The sequence below is a fragment of the Giraffa tippelskirchi genome, chromosome 1 (assembly GCF_054371585.1).
Source record: "Giraffa tippelskirchi isolate mGirTip1 chromosome 1, T2T-mGirTip1v1.2.pri, whole genome shotgun sequence".
In the NCBI taxonomy this organism is placed as follows: Eukaryota; Metazoa; Chordata; class Mammalia; order Artiodactyla; family Giraffidae; genus Giraffa; species Giraffa tippelskirchi.
In genome coordinates this window covers 53,498,288-53,517,552 of record NC_137275.1, presented here as the reverse complement: position 1 = coordinate 53,517,552, position 19,265 = coordinate 53,498,288, and the positions used below count along the sequence as shown (strand labels likewise).

Sequence of the window (19,265 nt, the reverse complement as noted above, 5' to 3'; positions counted from 1 at the left end):
CACTAAACAGTAACTTGAAACCATAAGAAATAAAAAAACACTGGTAATAAATGTAACATAACTAAAATATAAGGCCAGCATTACTGAGCTTCTGATTTGTAACTCCTTTTTAAATATATGATTTAAAAAGCAAATACAGGGAATTCCCTGGTGGCTCAATGGTAAAGAATCTGCCTGTCAGTGCAGGAGACGAGGGTTCAATTCCTGACCCAGGAAGATCCTATATGCTGCAGAGCAACTAAATCCTTGTACCCCAATTGTTAAGTCTGTGTGCCAGAGCCCAGGAACCCCAACTATTGAGCCCATGTGCTGCGACTACTGAAGCCCATGTGCCTCAGAGCCTGTGCTCTGCAAAAGAGAAGCCACCACCGTAAGAAACCTGAGCACTGCAACTAGAGAGTAGACTCCGCTCTCTACAACAAGAGAAAAGCCTGCCAGCAACCAAGACCAGCACAGCCAAAAATAAATAAATAAACCAAATGCATAAAAAAATCACATATATGTGAAAGGAAACAATATACAAAAATATAATTTGTATCAATTACAATATAAAGGGAATGAAATAGAGATGTATAAGAGCAAAGAAGGAAGTGGCAACTCACTCCAGTACTCTTGTCTGGAAAATCCCATGGATGGAGGAGCCTGGCATGCTACAGTCCACGGGGTTGCAGAGTCAGACACAACTGAGCAATTTCACATTTCACAAGAGCAGAGTATCTATACACTAGTGAAACTAAGTTGCTATTATTCAAAATAGACTGTTACAACTTTAATATGTTAAGAGTAATTATTAAGAAAATAACTAAAAAATATATCCAAAAGAATAAAAAAAGTTCCCTACAAAAAACAACTATAGCTGACCCTTGAATAACACAGGAGTTAGGGGTGCTGACCCTTCACACAGTAATTTGCATTTAACTCAGTTTTGGCCCACTGTATAATTGGTTCCTCTGTATATGAAGTTTGTCTGTATCTGTGGGTCCACCAGCTGTGGATCTTGAAGCACTATAGTATTTACTATTGAAAAAAATCTGCATGTAAGTGAACCTGCACAGTTCAAACCTGTTCATACTGTAAAGTTCAACTGTAAATACAAAAACGAGAGGCAGCAATGGAGCAATTAAATAACAAAAAATATATAAGACACAGAGAAAACTAATAGTTATATGGCAGAAGTAACTTCTTCCTTATCAGTAATTACTTTAAATTAAAATAGATTAAATCTCCCAGTTAAAAAGCAGAGAAGCAGAGTAGATTAAGGGAGAAGAAAGATCCATATATATCTTATCTACAAGAGACTCTCATTTCAGATACAAAAACACAAAGTAATTGAAAATTAAAGGATGGGGAAAAAATACATTTCATACAAACAGTAACCGAAAGAGAGCTGGTGGCTATTTTATAATTAGACAAACTGGATTGCAAAAGACCCAGAAGGACTGTATTGAAGAGGATATGACTATTATAAATACAAACCTAACAACAGAGTCCCAAAACCTATGAAGCAAAAATTGACAGAAGTAAAGGGAGAAATACATGTTCCACAGTAAGAGATTTCAATACCTTATTTTCAATAATGGATAGAAAAAACAAAGAGGAGACCAAAGAGAAAAAGAGAACTTGAACAACACTATAAACCAATCAGATATATCAGACATAGATGGAATACTCCAACTAACAATAGCAGAACACACATTTTCCTCAGGTGAACTTCGAATATTCTCTAGGATAGACCATAAGTCGTAACAGGCCTGGACAGCAAGCCACAAGTCTTAAAATGTATCTTTTCTGACCAGAACAGCATGAAACTAAAAGTCAGTAACAGAAGGAAAACAGGGAAAACTGGAAAACTCACACATATATGGAAATTAAACCACACTCTCTCACTTTTTTTTTTTTTTAGCCACGTAGCCTGTAAGATCTTGGTTGCCTGACCAGGGACTGAACCTGGGCCCTTTGCAATAAAAGCATGGAGTCCTGACCACTAGATGGCCAGGGAATTCCCAAACCACACTCTTAAAACAATCAATGGGTCAAAGAAGAAATCACAAGAAGAAATACCTTAAGACAAATAAAAACACAATATACCATACTTATAGGATTCAGCACTGGTAGTGCTGAAAGGGAAATTTATATCTGATAACATCCTATATTAAAAAAAAAGTCTTAATGAATAATCTAATTGTATACTTAAAGAAACTGTACACCTTAACTAGAAAAAGAAAAGTTAACACTTCAAACTACACAGTAACTTGAAATGTTTAAAGATATTCAAACGCATTGCATACTAGGTAGAATCAAAAAGTATGTGCCAGTGATTTCAGTTCTAACTCGAATGACTTCAGTGCTCTTCCCACATCATTACTGCCTCTCTTAAGTCTAACCTTTTTCCACATGATGGCCTTGCAACTGAAACAGGGCTCAAAGTTTCCTTAACACAGACCTTGTGTTTTAGGCAAACATATACATTACTTTTTCGCTTTATCAAAGTGCTTTCTGGGAAATCCCAAAATAAAAGTTATTAAAAAAAATTGCAAATAAAATATATTTATAAAATAAACTGAAATCAGAACCAGAAGACATTTGAGGAATTACCTATTTCATATCTTGTATTTTATGGATAAGGCAACTAAAGCAGAGAAGCTCAGAGAAGTAAAGCTTTTACTCACATAGCTGGGACTAGAACCTATGTCTCCTGAAAGAGCTACAGGAGGCAGAAATAAATGTTGATTACCACACGACTTAGCGACTGAACGACAACAACAACCTCAAATAAGATTAGAACTAAAAGGCGTCATGTCCCATATAAAAAATCACAGTATTTTATTTATTTTATTTTTTTTTTTCACAGTATTTTAAATACAAGCTGAAGGAACCAATTTGAAGGTACAAAGCAAAACCATAGCGATGGCAAAGTAAATACCGCTTTAAAGTTTCTTGGAAGTCATTTGTAGATAATTCTAGTCCACCTTGTACTTGTTTACTCATCATGCATCAATATACAAAGTTCTATTTTACATAAAAAGTATTTTGCAATTGTTTACTTGCCTGTCTTTCCACCAGAGACAAATCTCTCTGTGACTAGTGTAACATATCTAATTTTGTACTACCATAGTCCTGCCACAGAGTATCTTTTATGTGTGTGCATACTTTTGAGGCATCTTTTGAGGTTGAAAGTGTAGTTTTACAGAGAGAAATTTTCCCTACATGGCTTTCACAGGGTTTTCTAAATGATCAAACTGACGTAACTGAAACCCATTTTAATACAAACAATAAAAATAACATAAAACCCAAGTCAATCTATTTCAAAGACTCAGCTAAAGCTAACTGCAAACAACAGCAAACAAACAAAACAACCAAATAGAACTTATTAGACAGAAACAATTTTGTAAGATGAAACTTTCAATTTACAATACAAGAAAACCATAAAAAATTTTTATTCTAATGGGGACAATAACAAAAAAAATTTAGCCTTTTTTAAAAAGTAAAAATATTTTAAAAAATTCTTTAAAAACCAACATGACTTACTCTTTAATATCACGAAGCTGATCAACATCTTGTGATCTTGTAAAATCTGGATCATGAGCTAGCAGGTGAATCATATATGGAACTACATACTCAGGCAACAGTGATAATAGTTTCTCTAGAGGGAAAACATTATTATTAACAATAGTAATAATAGCTTTTATAAAAATCTCCCCCTAATTTAATGTTCTAACCACTTCAGTTAACATTTTCCCCTCAGTTATTTCTAAATTAGAGGCAACATATCATCTGGATAATACTGAAATACTTTTTTCAATTTTGAAGGCTACTAAAGACAAAGGATAATTTAAGACTGCTGCTGCTGCTGCTAAGTCGCTTCAGTCGTGTCCGACTCTGTGCGACCCTATAGACAGCAGCCCACCAGGCTCCGCCGTCCCTAGGATTCTCCAGGCAAGAATACTGGAGTGGGTTGCCATTTCCTTCTCCAGTGCATGAAAGGGAAAAGTTAAAGTGAAATCGCTCAGTCGTGTCCGACTCTTAGCGACCCCATGGACTATAGCCTACCAGGCTCCTCCGTCCATGGGATTTTCCAGGCAAGAGTACTGGAGTGGGGTGCCATTGCCTTCTCCAATTTAAGACTGAGTCCCTGGCAAAGCTAGGGACTTTACTCTCCAACATCAGAGCAATGTGTTCAAATCAAGCCACGCTGCTATCCTATAAGATAAAATGCAGTTCTTCCTTTTATGCAATAAACAGGACTCAGAAACCAAAATCTTAGATTTTTCTTACATCTTAACTGCAACAGCAACATTCTAGAAAAGTCCCAGTGTTATAAACTGTTGGCTTGGCCATCTTATGGAAAAACTTGAATGAACTTTTTGGCCAACCCAATACAATAGAAATACAAGAAATAAAACCCTACACAAATGGATACATCAATAAGATATATTTGCACACTGAGCATTTTGAAAGTTACTTACCAGTAGCCATGGGGTTCTGTTTAATGTACTCCCTGCGTATACTGATATTTTTTAGTAAACACTGTCGTGCATGTGCTCTTCTCTCCTTCACAGGATCTTTGGCACACAAGGCAAAGATGGCCATATACTCCAATGGGAGCAGTAACTTCACAAGTGCCTTGTGTAGCTTCTGAGCAAATATCTGCCTTACTTGATAGCACTCGTCCTACAGCAGCACAAAACCAAAAACTACTTAAAAATATTAGTACTTTTAAAATCATTAACAAAAACCCCTATTTAGTTTTTTAAAAACTAGCAAACATTTACAAAAGAACACTTTCAGCATTTTTAATGTGTTCATTTTAAAAAAGATGTAATTATACTAAGGAAGTAAATAATAATTGTGGGGAGATAACTGGTTAGAATAGTAATAATAGCAATCCCTTTTGTGCATAAGTAAATGGATCCTTAATTTGTATTAAGTATATAATCTGTATTAATAAATTTAACGTTGAAGGCCAAGTAGATGACAAAATAAGACTGTTACTTACATTAATAACAAGTGCACAGAGCTGAAATTGTTCTGGGGTTATAATTTCATGGTAACAAGGTTCCTGAGCAAGCTTCATTATGGCACTACCAGCAGCTAATCGCAAGCGAGACATATCAGATTTACTATAAACAAACAAGAAAGAAATAAACATTTCCTATAACCATTATCATTCATAAAACGCTTTGATCCCTTTATGACTGCTAAGGTCTTTGGCATAATTTATACTTAAATTGACATAATGTACAAATATGGGAAAGATCCTTTGAGTCCTTGAACTCAACAGAGGGAAGAAGGCTCAAAGCATTGTGACTATCTGATACTACATTTATCTGCCTTCATTAAGACATTTTAATTTACTTATTTTTTCAGGTATAGCTGATATATTATATTAATTTCAGATGTACAACATATCAGAATTTTCATAGATTATACTCCACTTACAGTTATAAAATCTTGGCTATATTTTCTATGTTGCACAATATGTCCTTGCAGCTTATTTTAGATGTAGTAGTTTGTACCTTTTAATCCTCTACCTTGCTCCTCCCCACTCCCATCTCCCCAGTGATAACCACTAGTTTGTTTTCTGTATCTGTGGGTCTCTTTCTTATATTCACTAGTTTTATTTTTTAGATTCCACATATAAGTGATAACATACAATATTATCTTTAACTTATTTCACTAAGCATAATACTCGCTAGGTCCATTCATGTTGTATCAAATGGCAAAATTTCATTCATTCCATTACATTGCTGCCTTCATTTTTAGTTACATTTTAGCTTAGATCCTCTACTATAAGTAAGGAACTCTGCTTTCATTTACAACAGCACCAACTGCAACACTAGCAAGAACCATTTACATTAGGAACTGTTTTTCTCATTTTAAGAGGCATTCACATGTATCAAAGAAAACTTGATACTAAACACTGAGAAATTAAAATTCACTTATCATTTAAAATCTATTTCCCACAATTTTTAAATGCATACATGTATTTTACACAGGGGATTCCCTGGTGGCTAAGATGGTGAAAAATCCGCCTGCAGTGTAGGAGACCTGAGTTTGATCTGTGTGTTGGGAAGATCCCCTGGAGGAGGGCATGGCAACCCACTCCAGTATTCTTGCCTGGAGAATGCCCATGGACAGAGGAGCCTGGTGGGCTACAGTTCATGGTGTTGCAAAGAGTCGGACATGACTGAGCGACTAAGCACACACACACATTTTACACAGACATAACAGAAATCAATCTTAAGCCTAGACATGTCTGATGAAATGGAGGGGCTATGAATTAGGAAGTGATTTGTACCCTAAAAGAGGAGGCATCAAACAAATATCTAAAAGGAAAGAACATGGAGGTGAGAGCCAGTGTCTCTCAGGTACTAGTCTCTGAGGCAGATTTTCCATTCCAACAGGAAGTTTTCCAAAGGAATCTAGAAGGCCCAGGAACCCCCACTTCCCACCCAGTCAACTTTAACCTAAATAGTAAAATGTGACACTGATGTGGTGAAAGGACAATCTTCTTACTTCAACTGCTAAATGGAACATAACATAGTTTTGATATTTTAAAGACTTCAAAAAATGTGGAAAGCTGCCCTAAATCCATAAGGGACTATTATTTACCATGTAAGAGGAGAAAACATGGCACTCTTGGACCACATGACCATCAAAGTGAGCACTGGTAACAATGAAGGACTCTCAAATGGTTTCTGAGGCAAATGATTCAAGAATTTTAAAAAAATTACTAATGCTACTATCTGGGTACATTACTCTGGAAGATGGGGAAACTGAGGCTTGGAAAATTGACTTATGCAAGTTTACCCAACTGGTAAATGGAGCAAGGAGTTGAGTAAGTTTCTGATTCCAGAGTCCAAGCTAAACTATGGGATACATAATGTTTAATTAAGATCTGCCTAATATTTCATAATATGCATGTTCCACAATTGACCATTTTCCTATCTTTTGCAATGAAAAAAAACACTGGAAAGAACATGTTAGTATGTATATTTTTATATGATTCTTTTAATTTCATGAACATAAAAATAAAGCCAAAGAATAATATTAATATTTTTAAGGACTCAGAAACAAAACGCCAAACTGTCCTGCCAAGACTATGCCCATTTATATTCACAGGAGTAATGAGGGAAAACGTTTTCCCTGATCCCAGAGAGTAATGATTGCTTAAAAAATTTCTTTTTGATGATTTGATAGACAAGAGGTTCCACTTAAGTTAAAATTGTATTTATTGTATTTAGTGATGTCAAACATTTTTTTAAAGATAAACTGGCAATATATAATCTTCATCTTTATTGGGGACCCTGCCTATTTATCACTGATTTGTAGGAGCTCATTATTAAGCCTTTGCTACACACTGTACATGGTTTCCCCAAATTTAAAACTTGCTGTCCCTACTCTTCAATCTGTTCATGCAAAGCTACTCTTGGCTTATGATAAAAATAATTTTTGATTGTTTTCTCCAGTTTATCAAAGCATTCAGCAGCTCTACTGAATGTAATTGTGCATTTCCTATCTTCTCCAACAGAAAGCATATTCCTTAGAGGGAAAAATTATTGTAACCTTAAAAGGTTTGGCAGTACCTGGCATGATAGTGTTCAATAAATAGTGAAAGCATAAATGAATAGTTAAGTCTATCCTCTAACACAAATTTTAAAGACTGTATCACAAGTAGAATTTTTCAGTTATTTCACATAAAAACCAGTAAATGAAAAATTTAACTTTTATTTTCATCTTAAAAAGGTACAGAAAGAAGAAATGGTGATTTCACAGATTTGAAGACTGAACACGTGTAGAAATGGAAACAATTTTTTTTTCTTTTGCATTTGCAGAATCTTGTATAGTCTTCTGCAAACCACCAAGAGGCTGCAACTCTTTCTTCTTTGAATCTACACTGAAATTTTTATACCTTTCATGGCACCAAAACACTACACTTGTTCACTATACTTACAGGGTAAGTTGCTTAAAGGTAGGAACTGAATTTTATCATTTTTACTGCAATGCTTTTCATAGTGTTTGGCAAATATTCAACAAATATTTGTTTAATTGATCCAAATGTTGAAGCTAACTGTAACACTGCTATAATGATTATGACTACAAATTTACTGGTAAAAGGTCAGTCTTTAGAAATGAAAATACACCATTATTGAGATATAAACCCAAAGTAAGTACATAATTTAAACACGAAACATATAGTGCAATTATAACAGCTAATATTAAGTAAATAATTCTTATTTAAGCTCTACCGGCATCTTGAAGCTAAAAAAATTGGAAAGGAAGAAAAATCTCACCTGATCCTCTTCTGCTCTGTCAGGTCACCCTCACTAACCAACATTGCTGATAATAACCGAAGAGTTGAATTGGCAGATTTAGACTGGTTGTTTTTCATACCCAACAGCCATCTTACCAGAAGTTTAATTGCCTGTACCTATAAAATATTAACATGCTAAAAAAAGAAAGCAACTTAAAATTCCACTTAAAGGGAAGATTTATGTTAATTAGATTAGTGAGATTACTTAACTGCCAACAGACATGTTTTATTAAACAAGTCTGTAGGATAATAATAATGAGAACTAATACTTATTCTGTTTATGCCAGGTGCTTTCCCCAGATTTGTACATGTATTATTTTATTTAATCTCCCAAACAACTCTATGAGGGTGGTATTCTTATTTCTAATAAGTAAGGCAACTGAAGACACGTTACTATGATAGATAGATTGCCCAGACTCTGGCTTCTGATCAGACTTTTCACACCTGGACACTTGTTTTTCAAATCACTTAAAAATACTGATATATTTTTAAAAAATAACTAAACTACACAGATTGTAGTGGTTAAAAATAACTAGATAGACTTTAATATCTCTTGTAGTACTGAAGAACTATTTTGATCAAAAAACCCAGGAGATTTTGTAATTATTTGTAGTCATAATTGCTTGGAGCCTTATACTCAAGACTGTTATGAAATGTATGCAAGAACTAGCTCAAGGATGTAGACATCATTTACTACGTTTATTTATCGACAACCTGGAAAAAGGAACTGATGGAATAAATGATGCCTATGAAGCTATTCAAGGTGAGAGAGACTATCAAATAAGATGATAAAGAAGTCCTGTTTTAAATCCCAAGACTACCACTTTAAAAATTAGCTTTACTGAAGGATAATTTACATCTATCAAAAGTTACCAATATGATGACAGTCATCTGTTTTTGCCAATATTCATATGCCTGTAGATAAAAAGTGGTAATGAGGCTAGACCTGAGGTGCTTCTGACATCAATAGTCTACAATCTTTATGTAAAACAGCCTCACTGATATCATTTCAGCAAGGCAGGAAGATCTACTAAACATGCTGACATATATCTATATGTAACTAACTTTAACAACAACTTCAATTTGAAAAACACACAACTTTTGGTTTAAAAATAAAGCACATTATTTAAAATGCTTTTTAAGTGTTAGTTTTTTTTTTTTTTTAAGGATATCTATAAACGTTCATTATTTCAGCATAACAGTCATCAAGTTCTGCTCAATTTTACCTTTGCTAGTACTTCAGGGGAAACCTCTTCATCTGGAGACCATAATTTTCCATTTTTCTCACCTGTTGACTACAGATAATTGAATAAATTTAACTTTTAGGAAAAAATTTTAAATTTTGCTCATTAAGGTTTTCATGCTGAACAACACTGTGCTCTAGGAACCCCACAAGAAAGCCATCAAACAGGGACTGCAAAAGAAGAACAATGTTGGAGGGCTAAAACTTCCTGACTTTGAAACTTAACTTACAAATCTATAGTAATCAAGATAGCATGGGTGGCATGGTGGATTCATGTCAATGTATGGCAAAACAAATACAATACTGAAAGTTAAAAAATAGAAAATAAACTAATTAAAAAAAAAAAGATAGCATGGGTGGTACTAACATAAGTATGGACACATAGACCAATGGAAAGAAACAGAAAACCCTCACATATATGCTCAACTGATTTTAAACAAGAGTGCTAACACAATTATTGGGAAAACAAAAGTCTCCTCAACTAATGGTGCTGGCAAAACTAGATACAGCCTCAAGCAAAAGAATGAAGCTGGACTGTTATATATGAAAATTAACTTAAAAAAAATGGATCAAAGATCTTAAGAGTTACAACTAAAAAACTCTCACAAGAAGGTACAGGGGAAAATCTTTCTATTCTTAGATTCCGTATATAAATATTCAGACTATATAAAGAATTTTTACAACTCAACAACAACAAACAATTCAATTCAAAGTGGCCAAAAGACTCAATATTCAAAGAAGATATACAAATGGCCAATAAGCACATGAAAAAAAAATCACTAGCCCTTAGGGACACAAAACAAAACCACAAGATACTACTTTGCAACTAACAGGATGACTATGATCAGAAAACCAAGTACAGAATAAGTGTTGGCCAAAATGTATAGAAAATGGAAGCTTTATGTATGGCTGCTGGGAATGTAAAATGGTATAGACACTGTGGAAAAATGTTCAGCAGTCCCTCAAAAAGTTTAGAATGATCATGTGATCCAGCAATTCCACTCCTAGGCATATACTGCAAAGATCTGAAAACAGGGACTCAAATGTTCATATCAGCATTATTCACAACACTCAAAAGGTAGAAAACACCCAAGTATATCAATAGATGAATAAACAAAATGTAGGTTAAACATATAATGGAATATTATTGTGGCACAAAATGAAGTTTTGATACATACTATAACATAGATAAATCTTGAAACCATTATATTAATAGAAATATGCCAGATGCAAAAGGATAAATATTCTATGATAAGAAGGTATCTAGAATAAGCAAATTCATAAAGCAGGCAAGTAGAATAAATTTTACCAGAGGTTGGCAGGGAGGAGGTAATGGGGTTAATAGTTAATGGATGTAGAGTTTTTCTCTGAAATGATAAACTTCTGAAATCAGACAGTGCCAATGGTTACACAACAATGTGGATGTATATTTTAGGTGGTGGCTTGGGCCACTGTGGAGATTTACTTGGCTTTCTTGAGTTATCCCTTGTGTATATGGGTGTATACATATGTTATCAAACTTGTTTGCTTTTAATAAAACAAAAAACCAATAAGAACATGGGTGTATATAATGTAAGTGAACTGTACACATAAAAGGGGTAAAATGGCAAAGTTTACATTATGTATATTTTACTACATACAAAAAACAGAACCATCTTAAAATAGAATTTATGAACAATCAAGACATTTAAGAAGTGTCAAATTTCACATTTGTTGCCAGCCATGTCTATCAGTAGTACAAAGAACAATATGAAATTGCAGAGTAGGAAATGAGACTCTGGCCATGCTCTTGCAGCCTTTACTATTATATTCAAATGGAAGGAGGATAAAGAGGAAAGAGTGAACTGGCAAGTATTTTTTTTGAGTTTGAATACTGACGGTTCTATTTTTTACATCATGATTCATCTATCATCTATCTCATGTTCTCAATTTTTTCTTAAAGAAAAATTCTAGTAATAGCTACATAGCAAGATGTTATTTTAAGTAACAAATAAGGTGTTATTTTAAGTAACAACAAATAAAAAAAGTAGAAGAATCATACACAGAGAAAAGCAGATGTGTTGTTTCTGTGACAAATAAAGATGTAACAGTCTTAATCTTATGATTCTAAATTTAATGAGAAACTTACCCTGTCATTCATTAGCAGATCTTTCACAATAAAATTTGCTACTACAGATTTCATTGGGGAAGCAAACTGATCTGGTGCTAACATAGAAATGTGGCCCAACGAAACTAACGGAGTTATAAGTTGTTCTGGTACATCAGCATTCAGACTCCTACTGAGCGGCTATAAAAATAAAACAGTCAAAATTACTAGTTTGGTTTATAGATATCTAGACATTGTACAGAATAGTGTATGTTCCCGAATCCTCCTGAATTTATTGTACCCAAAAAAAATCTGTTCTAAAGGGATGATTAAAAGTACCTTCTGTCATATTAGACACTTGATTCTTATTTCACCTATTGAAATTTAATAAGACTGAAAGATTGTAAAAAAAAAAAAAAAAGGAAAAAGTAAAACCCACATAAAGTAAAAACAAGAAAATTCTTCCATGGTCAAATCAGCCTTATTTTTAAGTCAGTTATGTTGGTGGGTTTCTTGTCCTGTGGGAACATTTAAAATGACCATGGATCATAATATTTAAGTCCACTGGGTTCTGTTCATATTGTATTCAGTTTATGACAATAGGAATACCATTCTAGTAATAGAATTAGGCAAAGGATCATACATAAGGAAAGGAAAACAAAACTAATTTTCAAGTAGGGTTGTCAGGTCCATAATAGCTTCTCAAGCTAAATGGACCACTGAGCCAATCAAGCTAAAATTAAGTAAAATAATGTAACACACATATAGTCTGATCTAAAGGCTGGGAATATCTAAAGTGCTGAATAAAATACAGTCCCTGCTCCCATGGAATTTATATTTTAGAGTGGGACTAAAGAACCTAAAAAAATAAAAAAGTGACTTTTTAGCTTCATCAAACCACAGAGAATAAAAATAAAAATCAACAAAAACACATCATATGTAATTATATATACCTCAAAAATCTGTGCAAGTTGGACTTCTTTATTTGTGAATATGGCATGTATACAGTGAACAGCCTGTTTTGCTTGGTGTGGAGTACCTCTCTTTGCTTTCTGATGTAAAATGGGAATTAAGGTCCTGAAAAAAAATAAAAATAAAAATCATAGTTTATTTTAAAAAAGCCCATAAGCCACAAGTAGTTCTTTTGGTTGTCTCCGACTTCATCAGTAACTATTTGGCGGTATGCTTGAAGAAAGCTTCTCTTCTAAACTACTTGATCTATAAAAAGATTTAAAGCCCCTTTCCCTGTCCTCAAGCACAATATAAGAAATAAAACGCCTCTAGAATAAAAGGGCTACTCCAGAAAACAATTTTCTTTTTAATGCTACCTCATAAGTATGAAGAAATAAACAAGCCACCTTTAATTTATAATGTAAAATTGCCCCATGCCATATTTTCACATTTGTCTTCTAAGAAAATACTCCTAAGTATTGCACTTCCCTCTCACAATCCTCTTCAGTTGATTTAAAGCAGCCATGGGGAAAAAACTAGCAAAAGGCCAAGTTTCATTAAAAAACAGACAAGAACATACCAGTGAGAGAAAGTATGCAAATAAAGTATGGCATGTTTCTACCAAAATACAAAACATTGGCATACACATCAAATAGATAAGACAAAACATTCATATAAAATATACATCAAAATGTTAAGTGACTCTCTTCGTTTATAGTTTCTAAAGTTTCAGCTTTTTATAATGAACTTACATCAAAAGAAAATCCGTAAGTCAAAACAAACATTTAAGAAATGCTACTTGCTATACATCTGGTGCAATACTACTACTTTATAGATTATAAGGTCAATGATATCAAATCAAGTGCAATAGTGACAAAGGGTCAGGCTGTAACAGCGGTCCTCAACCTTTTTGGCACAGGGGACCAGTCTGTGGAAGACAATTTTTACCACGGATAGGGAGGGGAAGATGGGTTTCAGGATGATTCTCATAAGCATGCACATGTGCAGTTCACAGAAGGGTTCGCACTTCTATGAGAATCTGAAGCTGCCGCTGATCTGACAGGAGGCAGAGCTCAGGTGGTAACACAAGCAGCTCTAAATACAGATGAAGCTTTGCTTGCTCACCTGCTGCTCACCTCCTGCTGTGTACTGATCTGTGGAATCAGTACTGATCTGTGGCCTGGGGGTTGGGGACCCCTGTCTTATAATAATGGAAGGCTAGATATTAATAGCAATACTCTAAACCTTTATGCACCTCAATCAAAAAACTGGAACATATGCTAGTCAGTGTGAAGTCTATCTTGAAATTTATGAATGTGCCATATTTCTCTCCATACAGTTTAGAAAAATGAGAAGGATCTTCATGCACAAATATCAATACATTCCTTGACTGAGCACTGTTGAAGTCTTTCTTTCAAATTCATTTACCAAGGTAACGGTTCTTATAAATAAGACCAGTTAGTAACAAAAGAAGATAGAGTTTTGATCAAACTGTCATTAAATATATTATTAATTCTTATTAGCCTAATGAAAGGATGATGCATAGGTCAACTTTAACCTGTCTCCTTGTTTTTCTAGTGTGCTATAATCCAGTTACACCACCAGGGTTGTTATTGAGGTCTGCAGTGTTGTGCTTCTCTGCTTTTTCAATAATTCCCTCCTTCCTTCCCGATTAGTCTTAAGAAAAGCTATGACAAACCTAGATAGCACATTAAAAAGAAGAGAAATCACTGCCGACAAAGGTCTGTATAGTCAAAGCTATGGTTTTTCCAGTAGTCATGTATGGATATGAGAGTTGGATCATAAAGAAGGCTGAGTGCTGAAGAATTGATGCTTCTGAATTGTGGTGCTGGAGAAGACTCTTGAAAGTCCCTTGGACAGAAGATCAAACCAGTCAATTCTGAAGGAAATCAACTCTGAATATTCATTGGAAGAACTGATGCTGAAGCTGAAGCTCTAATACTCTGACCACCTGATACGAAGAGTCGACTCATTGGAACAGACCCTGATGCTGGGAAACATTGCGGGTAGGAGAAGGGGGCGACAGAGGATGAGATGGTTGGATGGCATCACTGACTCAATGGACATGAGTTTGAACAAACTCTGGGAGATAATGAAGGACAGGGAAGCCTTGGCGTGCTGCAGTTCATGGCGTCACCAAGAGTCAGACACCATTTATCAACTGAACAACAAGTCTTAAGAACAAGAGGTTTTATTCCTCATGTCCAAAATTACCTCTTCTACTGGTCCTTCTGGGATAGCATTCCTTTAAGTACATCCTTTACCTTAAAAAAAAGTATAGATTTTCCCACCTTGTAAAACTCACAATAACTTTAGCCCACTGTATCAATGATTTTTTCTATAATGTACAAAGATAAAGATTATCATTTCTAGAGTATAAACTCCTTGACAGCAGGGACTGACAGTGGTAATCTTTTCTATTATCCACTACAGTGCTGACGATGAAGAGAATATATAATAAATGTTGAATTATTTCTCAAATTAAACCGTTAGCTCACAAATCCAATAAAAACTTAAGGAGTCATGAATTCTCTTGTTCTATTAATATATCATGAGGAAAAATGGGTTTGATTTGAATTTACCCCAAACTATTTACATAAATACCTTGAACATCTGATTATAATAGCTATCAGCAATGTGCTCTTCCTCCAAAAGACATCTTCCATATCTTATGTCTCAATCACTCTCAGCACAAATTCTGATCCTAAGGCAACCTCTTAAAGCTGCCAAAGTAAAAATATCAAAATGTACTTCATTCTTATGAGGAGAGGGGAGGTAATCTAGTGAGATAAAAGCACCATGACCAACAACTAAGCAACTAATGAACATTTCATTAAGAACCTTGATTATACAATTCTTGAGTGAGATATGAAGGCAGTACCTACTGAATTTGGAGTTGGAGAAAAATAAATAAATTAGGAAGATATATTAATCCTAAGTTCTAAATTCTGTGGTACCTTTTGGTAATTAATATTAATATTTTAAAATAAAAGTTTTAGGTTGTTCCTCTGCCCATATTCGAATGGTAGAGAAGTCAGACAGAGAAAAGATGAAAACAAAGGATACAGAAAAGCAGCTTCTAAATAAAAGTCATCTTTCCTCCCCCATATCTTCCTAAGGGAAACAATGACCCTATGATTCCCACACTTGGAAAACTTTTGTGTTTATCATAAGAAATAGCATACTCACGATCGTATTTGGGGTAGGTCTGTTTCTATTTTGTGGCCTGTATTTCTAAAAATTTGTATAGCAGCTTCTGCTACCTTGTCATCTTCCATTCTGAGGCACTGTAACAGGGACTCATATGTCTCTGCAGAGTGGAACGAGGTAGGATGTGTGAAAGACAGAACCTAAAGGAATAGATATAATGTTTTAAGTACAGACAATGGTTTTAATCCATTAAAAGAACTGTTTTCTACTACAAATAAAATTTTAAATTATGAGCTGCATATGCTAGCAATACAACAAAGATTCTATCTTGTAGTCTCCCTTGAGGTGAGTTGTGGCTAACAACTCTTGACCTATAACCCTCGTCCTATTTTCTTCTTTACCTCTTAGTCTATTCTAATACTGGGAATGTGGGAAACGTGGCTCCTTTTTCATGGGAGTAATAGATGTGAACAAAATGCTAACACTAGGCTTTATTTCACTGGCAAAAGATATCCTATAAGGAAATATTTTAAGTGAAATTCATCACAAAAAATTTACTCATCTAAGTAGTCATTATTGGAAAATTTTAATCACGATTACAAACATATAAATAATTGTTCCCTTTATTTATTAAGACATAAGCTCTAGGCTAGCTTAAGGAATTTCCAGCAAGTTAAAGATAATGTGTCTACAAAGTTTATCTTCCATGAAGCAGAAACAATTTAGTCAGCATGACACATGGAATAAGGTCTAAAAGAAAAGTAAGGAGGTGGGGGAAATAGAGTATGTAGCCCTCATTAACTTATTATATAAGCATTTTTAAAATGTGTTATAAAGTGGAGAGAGTGTCTCATTTGGTGGGGTTCACAGTGATAATATTGACTTATGAGGTTTTAAATATTCAGAGAAAAATGAGGATTTAAATTTGAAAAGCTGAATCAAACAACCGATTAAAAATGTTTGCCTTAAATAATTTTCCTGTTTAAAAACATTTTTATTTCCACAATCTGGAACCAATCTTGTCTTCCATCACTCCTCAAAGCAACACTTTTAACTACTCAGGATACATTCACAATCCCTAAAACATGCCCCAAATTATTCTCTTTGATGATGCTGTGCTCCCCCTCTAGACTAAATTATGTCTCTTACTAATTGTTCAATTCTCTGAACTCTCTGGCATATGTTTACCAATTGTTAAAAAAAAAAAAAATCCCAATCAGATAGATGATGTCTTATAGTAATTTCTGTGAGCAATCCTTCTAACCAATATGCAGGTTATTTGAAAGGTAAGACTAAATCATTTAGCACATACTGTTATAAGTATAGCAGGCATGCACATGATGAATGAAACAGCAAAACTTCAAATAATTACATTAGTATAATTCAGAAAACATGTTATTTTTATAAAATGTTGTATTACAAATTTTAATCTTCTGAATAACTGCCAATGAAATAAAGCCTGACCACTGCATATCTTTAAGGTGATTCAAATTATGACTGCAGAATACATATGGAATCTAGAAAAATGGTACTAATGAGCCTAGTAAAGAACAGACTTGTGGACAAGGCTGGGGAAGTTGAGGATGGGAGAAATTGAGAAAGTGGTATTGACAAATATACACTATCAGGTGTAAAACAGTTAGTGGGATGTTGCTAAATAACACAGGGAGCCCACCCAGCCTGGTGCTCTGTGATGACCTAGAGGGGAGGGACGAGGAGAAGGGAGGAAGGCTCAGGAGGGAAAGGATATATATACATATATATAATTATGACTGATTTGCACTGCTGTATGGCAGAAACCAACACAAAATTGTAAAGCAATTTTCCAACAATTTAAAAAAATGAATAAAAAAAAATATGACTGCAGAAAAGACAAACTGTTTGAAAAATACCTTAAGAAGTTCAAGTCCTGAACGAATAGCTGTATCTGGACTTACACCCTCCTCTTCGTCATCTGCTGTCCCTTCTATTGATTTATTCATCAGTTTTACCAGTGCACTATTAAAATAAGACAATCTAAATTAGTAACACTACTAGATTAGTAACTATATCTAAATTGCATTGTAGCAGACACATACAAGCCAAAAAACAAATAGTAAACACACAAATGGACAAAAGCATTGAATTAATCACATAATTAATTTATTGAATCACTAATTCCACTCCTAGAGATTTATAGCAAAGAAATTGTTAGCAATTCATGAGAAGCATTGTGCTCTCTCTATATATCCACACACAGAATCAACAATTTAAAAGTATTTAATGTTCAACATTATTACTTTTTCAAATAAAACTAACCACCACAAACTAGAAATTACTTGGTCAAACAAGATACTATTCTAAGTTAAAACAAACATGATCTTTGTTTTTGAGATCTTCTCATTAGTGATGTCTCAGTACAAGCAAATATTCAACAAACTTAGCTTTCACCCTACCTCAAAACAAACCCCCTTTCCCATTAGGGGTGTGTATGCTCAGCTGTGTCCAATTTCCATTAGGAGTCACTCCTTATTCACCTCCAACTCCTTCAGCCCTAACCATGCTCTAATCTACTTTGTGTTTCTATATATATTTGCCTATTCTGAATACTTCATATAAATGGAGTTCTCAAGGCTCATCTTCCCCTGGGTCAGGAAGATACTCTGGAGGAGGAAACAGCAGCCATTCCAGTAGGCTACACTCCATGGGGTCACAATGAGTTGGATATGACTGAGCACATGCACACACATATGGTGCCTCTATGCTTAACTTTTGGAGGAACTGTCAAATTGCTTTCAAAAGCACCTCCATTATCTTACACCCATTAGCAATACATGAAGGTTTCAATTTTTCTATTCTCACCAACTCAACTTTCTGATCATAGCCATTCTAGTGGGTATAAAGTGGTGAATCACTGTAGAGATATATACATAAAACAATTGTCATGTCCACAAAAACCTACCTTACACTTCTTCTGTGGTTAATTTTCTTTTCCTATTCTGGCAATAACTGATCAACTTTCTGCCACTAGAATTTTACCTTTTATAAAATTTTATATATTTTACATCTTTTGTGTCTGACAACTTCTACGTGACATAATGCTTTTGAGACTCCTCCACGTTGCTGCATAGGATCAGTGTGAACCACTGAATGAACTTTCTATTGCTGTTAAGTATTTCGTTGTATGGATATACCACAGTTATTTTGGACTTCTGGGTATTTCCACTTTAAACACAAGTGGCGGTGGTGGTTTAGTTGCTAAGTCATGTCTGACCCTTGTGACCGCAGGAACTGTAGCCTGCCAGGCTCCTCTGTTTGTGGGATTTCCCAGGAATGACTACTGGAATGGGTTGCCATTTCCTTATCCAGGGAATCTCCCTGACCCAGGGATCAAACCCGTGTTTCCTGCATTGCAGGTAGATTCTTTCACTGCTGAGCCACCAGGGAAACCCAAAGACATAATGATGCCTTCCTTTCTTATAGGCAAATGTCTAGTACTGGGATTCCTGAGTTGAGATAAT

The 19,265-nt window shown here is 34.6% G+C and overlaps 1 protein-coding gene across 17 annotated transcripts in view; it reads right to left on the bottom strand.

The window, feature by feature from the left end:
* PDS5A (PDS5 cohesin associated factor A) overlaps window positions 1–19,265 on the bottom strand; it is a 135,339-nt gene that overhangs the window by 22,622 nt on the left and 93,452 nt on the right. For all 17 annotated transcript variants that reach the window (XM_081592180.1, XM_081592246.1, XM_081592191.1 and 14 more), the window contains 9 exons: window positions 17,658–17,763; window positions 15,805–15,965; window positions 12,597–12,720; window positions 11,686–11,844; window positions 9,541–9,609; window positions 8,295–8,431; window positions 4,997–5,120; window positions 4,467–4,671; window positions 3,529–3,643 (listed from right to left, as the gene is read on the bottom strand). In XM_081592180.1, the coding sequence (XP_081448306.1) occupies window positions 3,529–3,643; window positions 4,467–4,671; window positions 4,997–5,120; window positions 8,295–8,431; window positions 9,541–9,609; window positions 11,686–11,844; window positions 12,597–12,720; window positions 15,805–15,965; window positions 17,658–17,763 (1,200 nt within the window). The remainder of the gene's footprint in view (window positions 1–3,528; window positions 3,644–4,466; window positions 4,672–4,996; window positions 5,121–8,294; window positions 8,432–9,540; window positions 9,610–11,685; window positions 11,845–12,596; window positions 12,721–15,804; window positions 15,966–17,657; window positions 17,764–19,265) is intronic.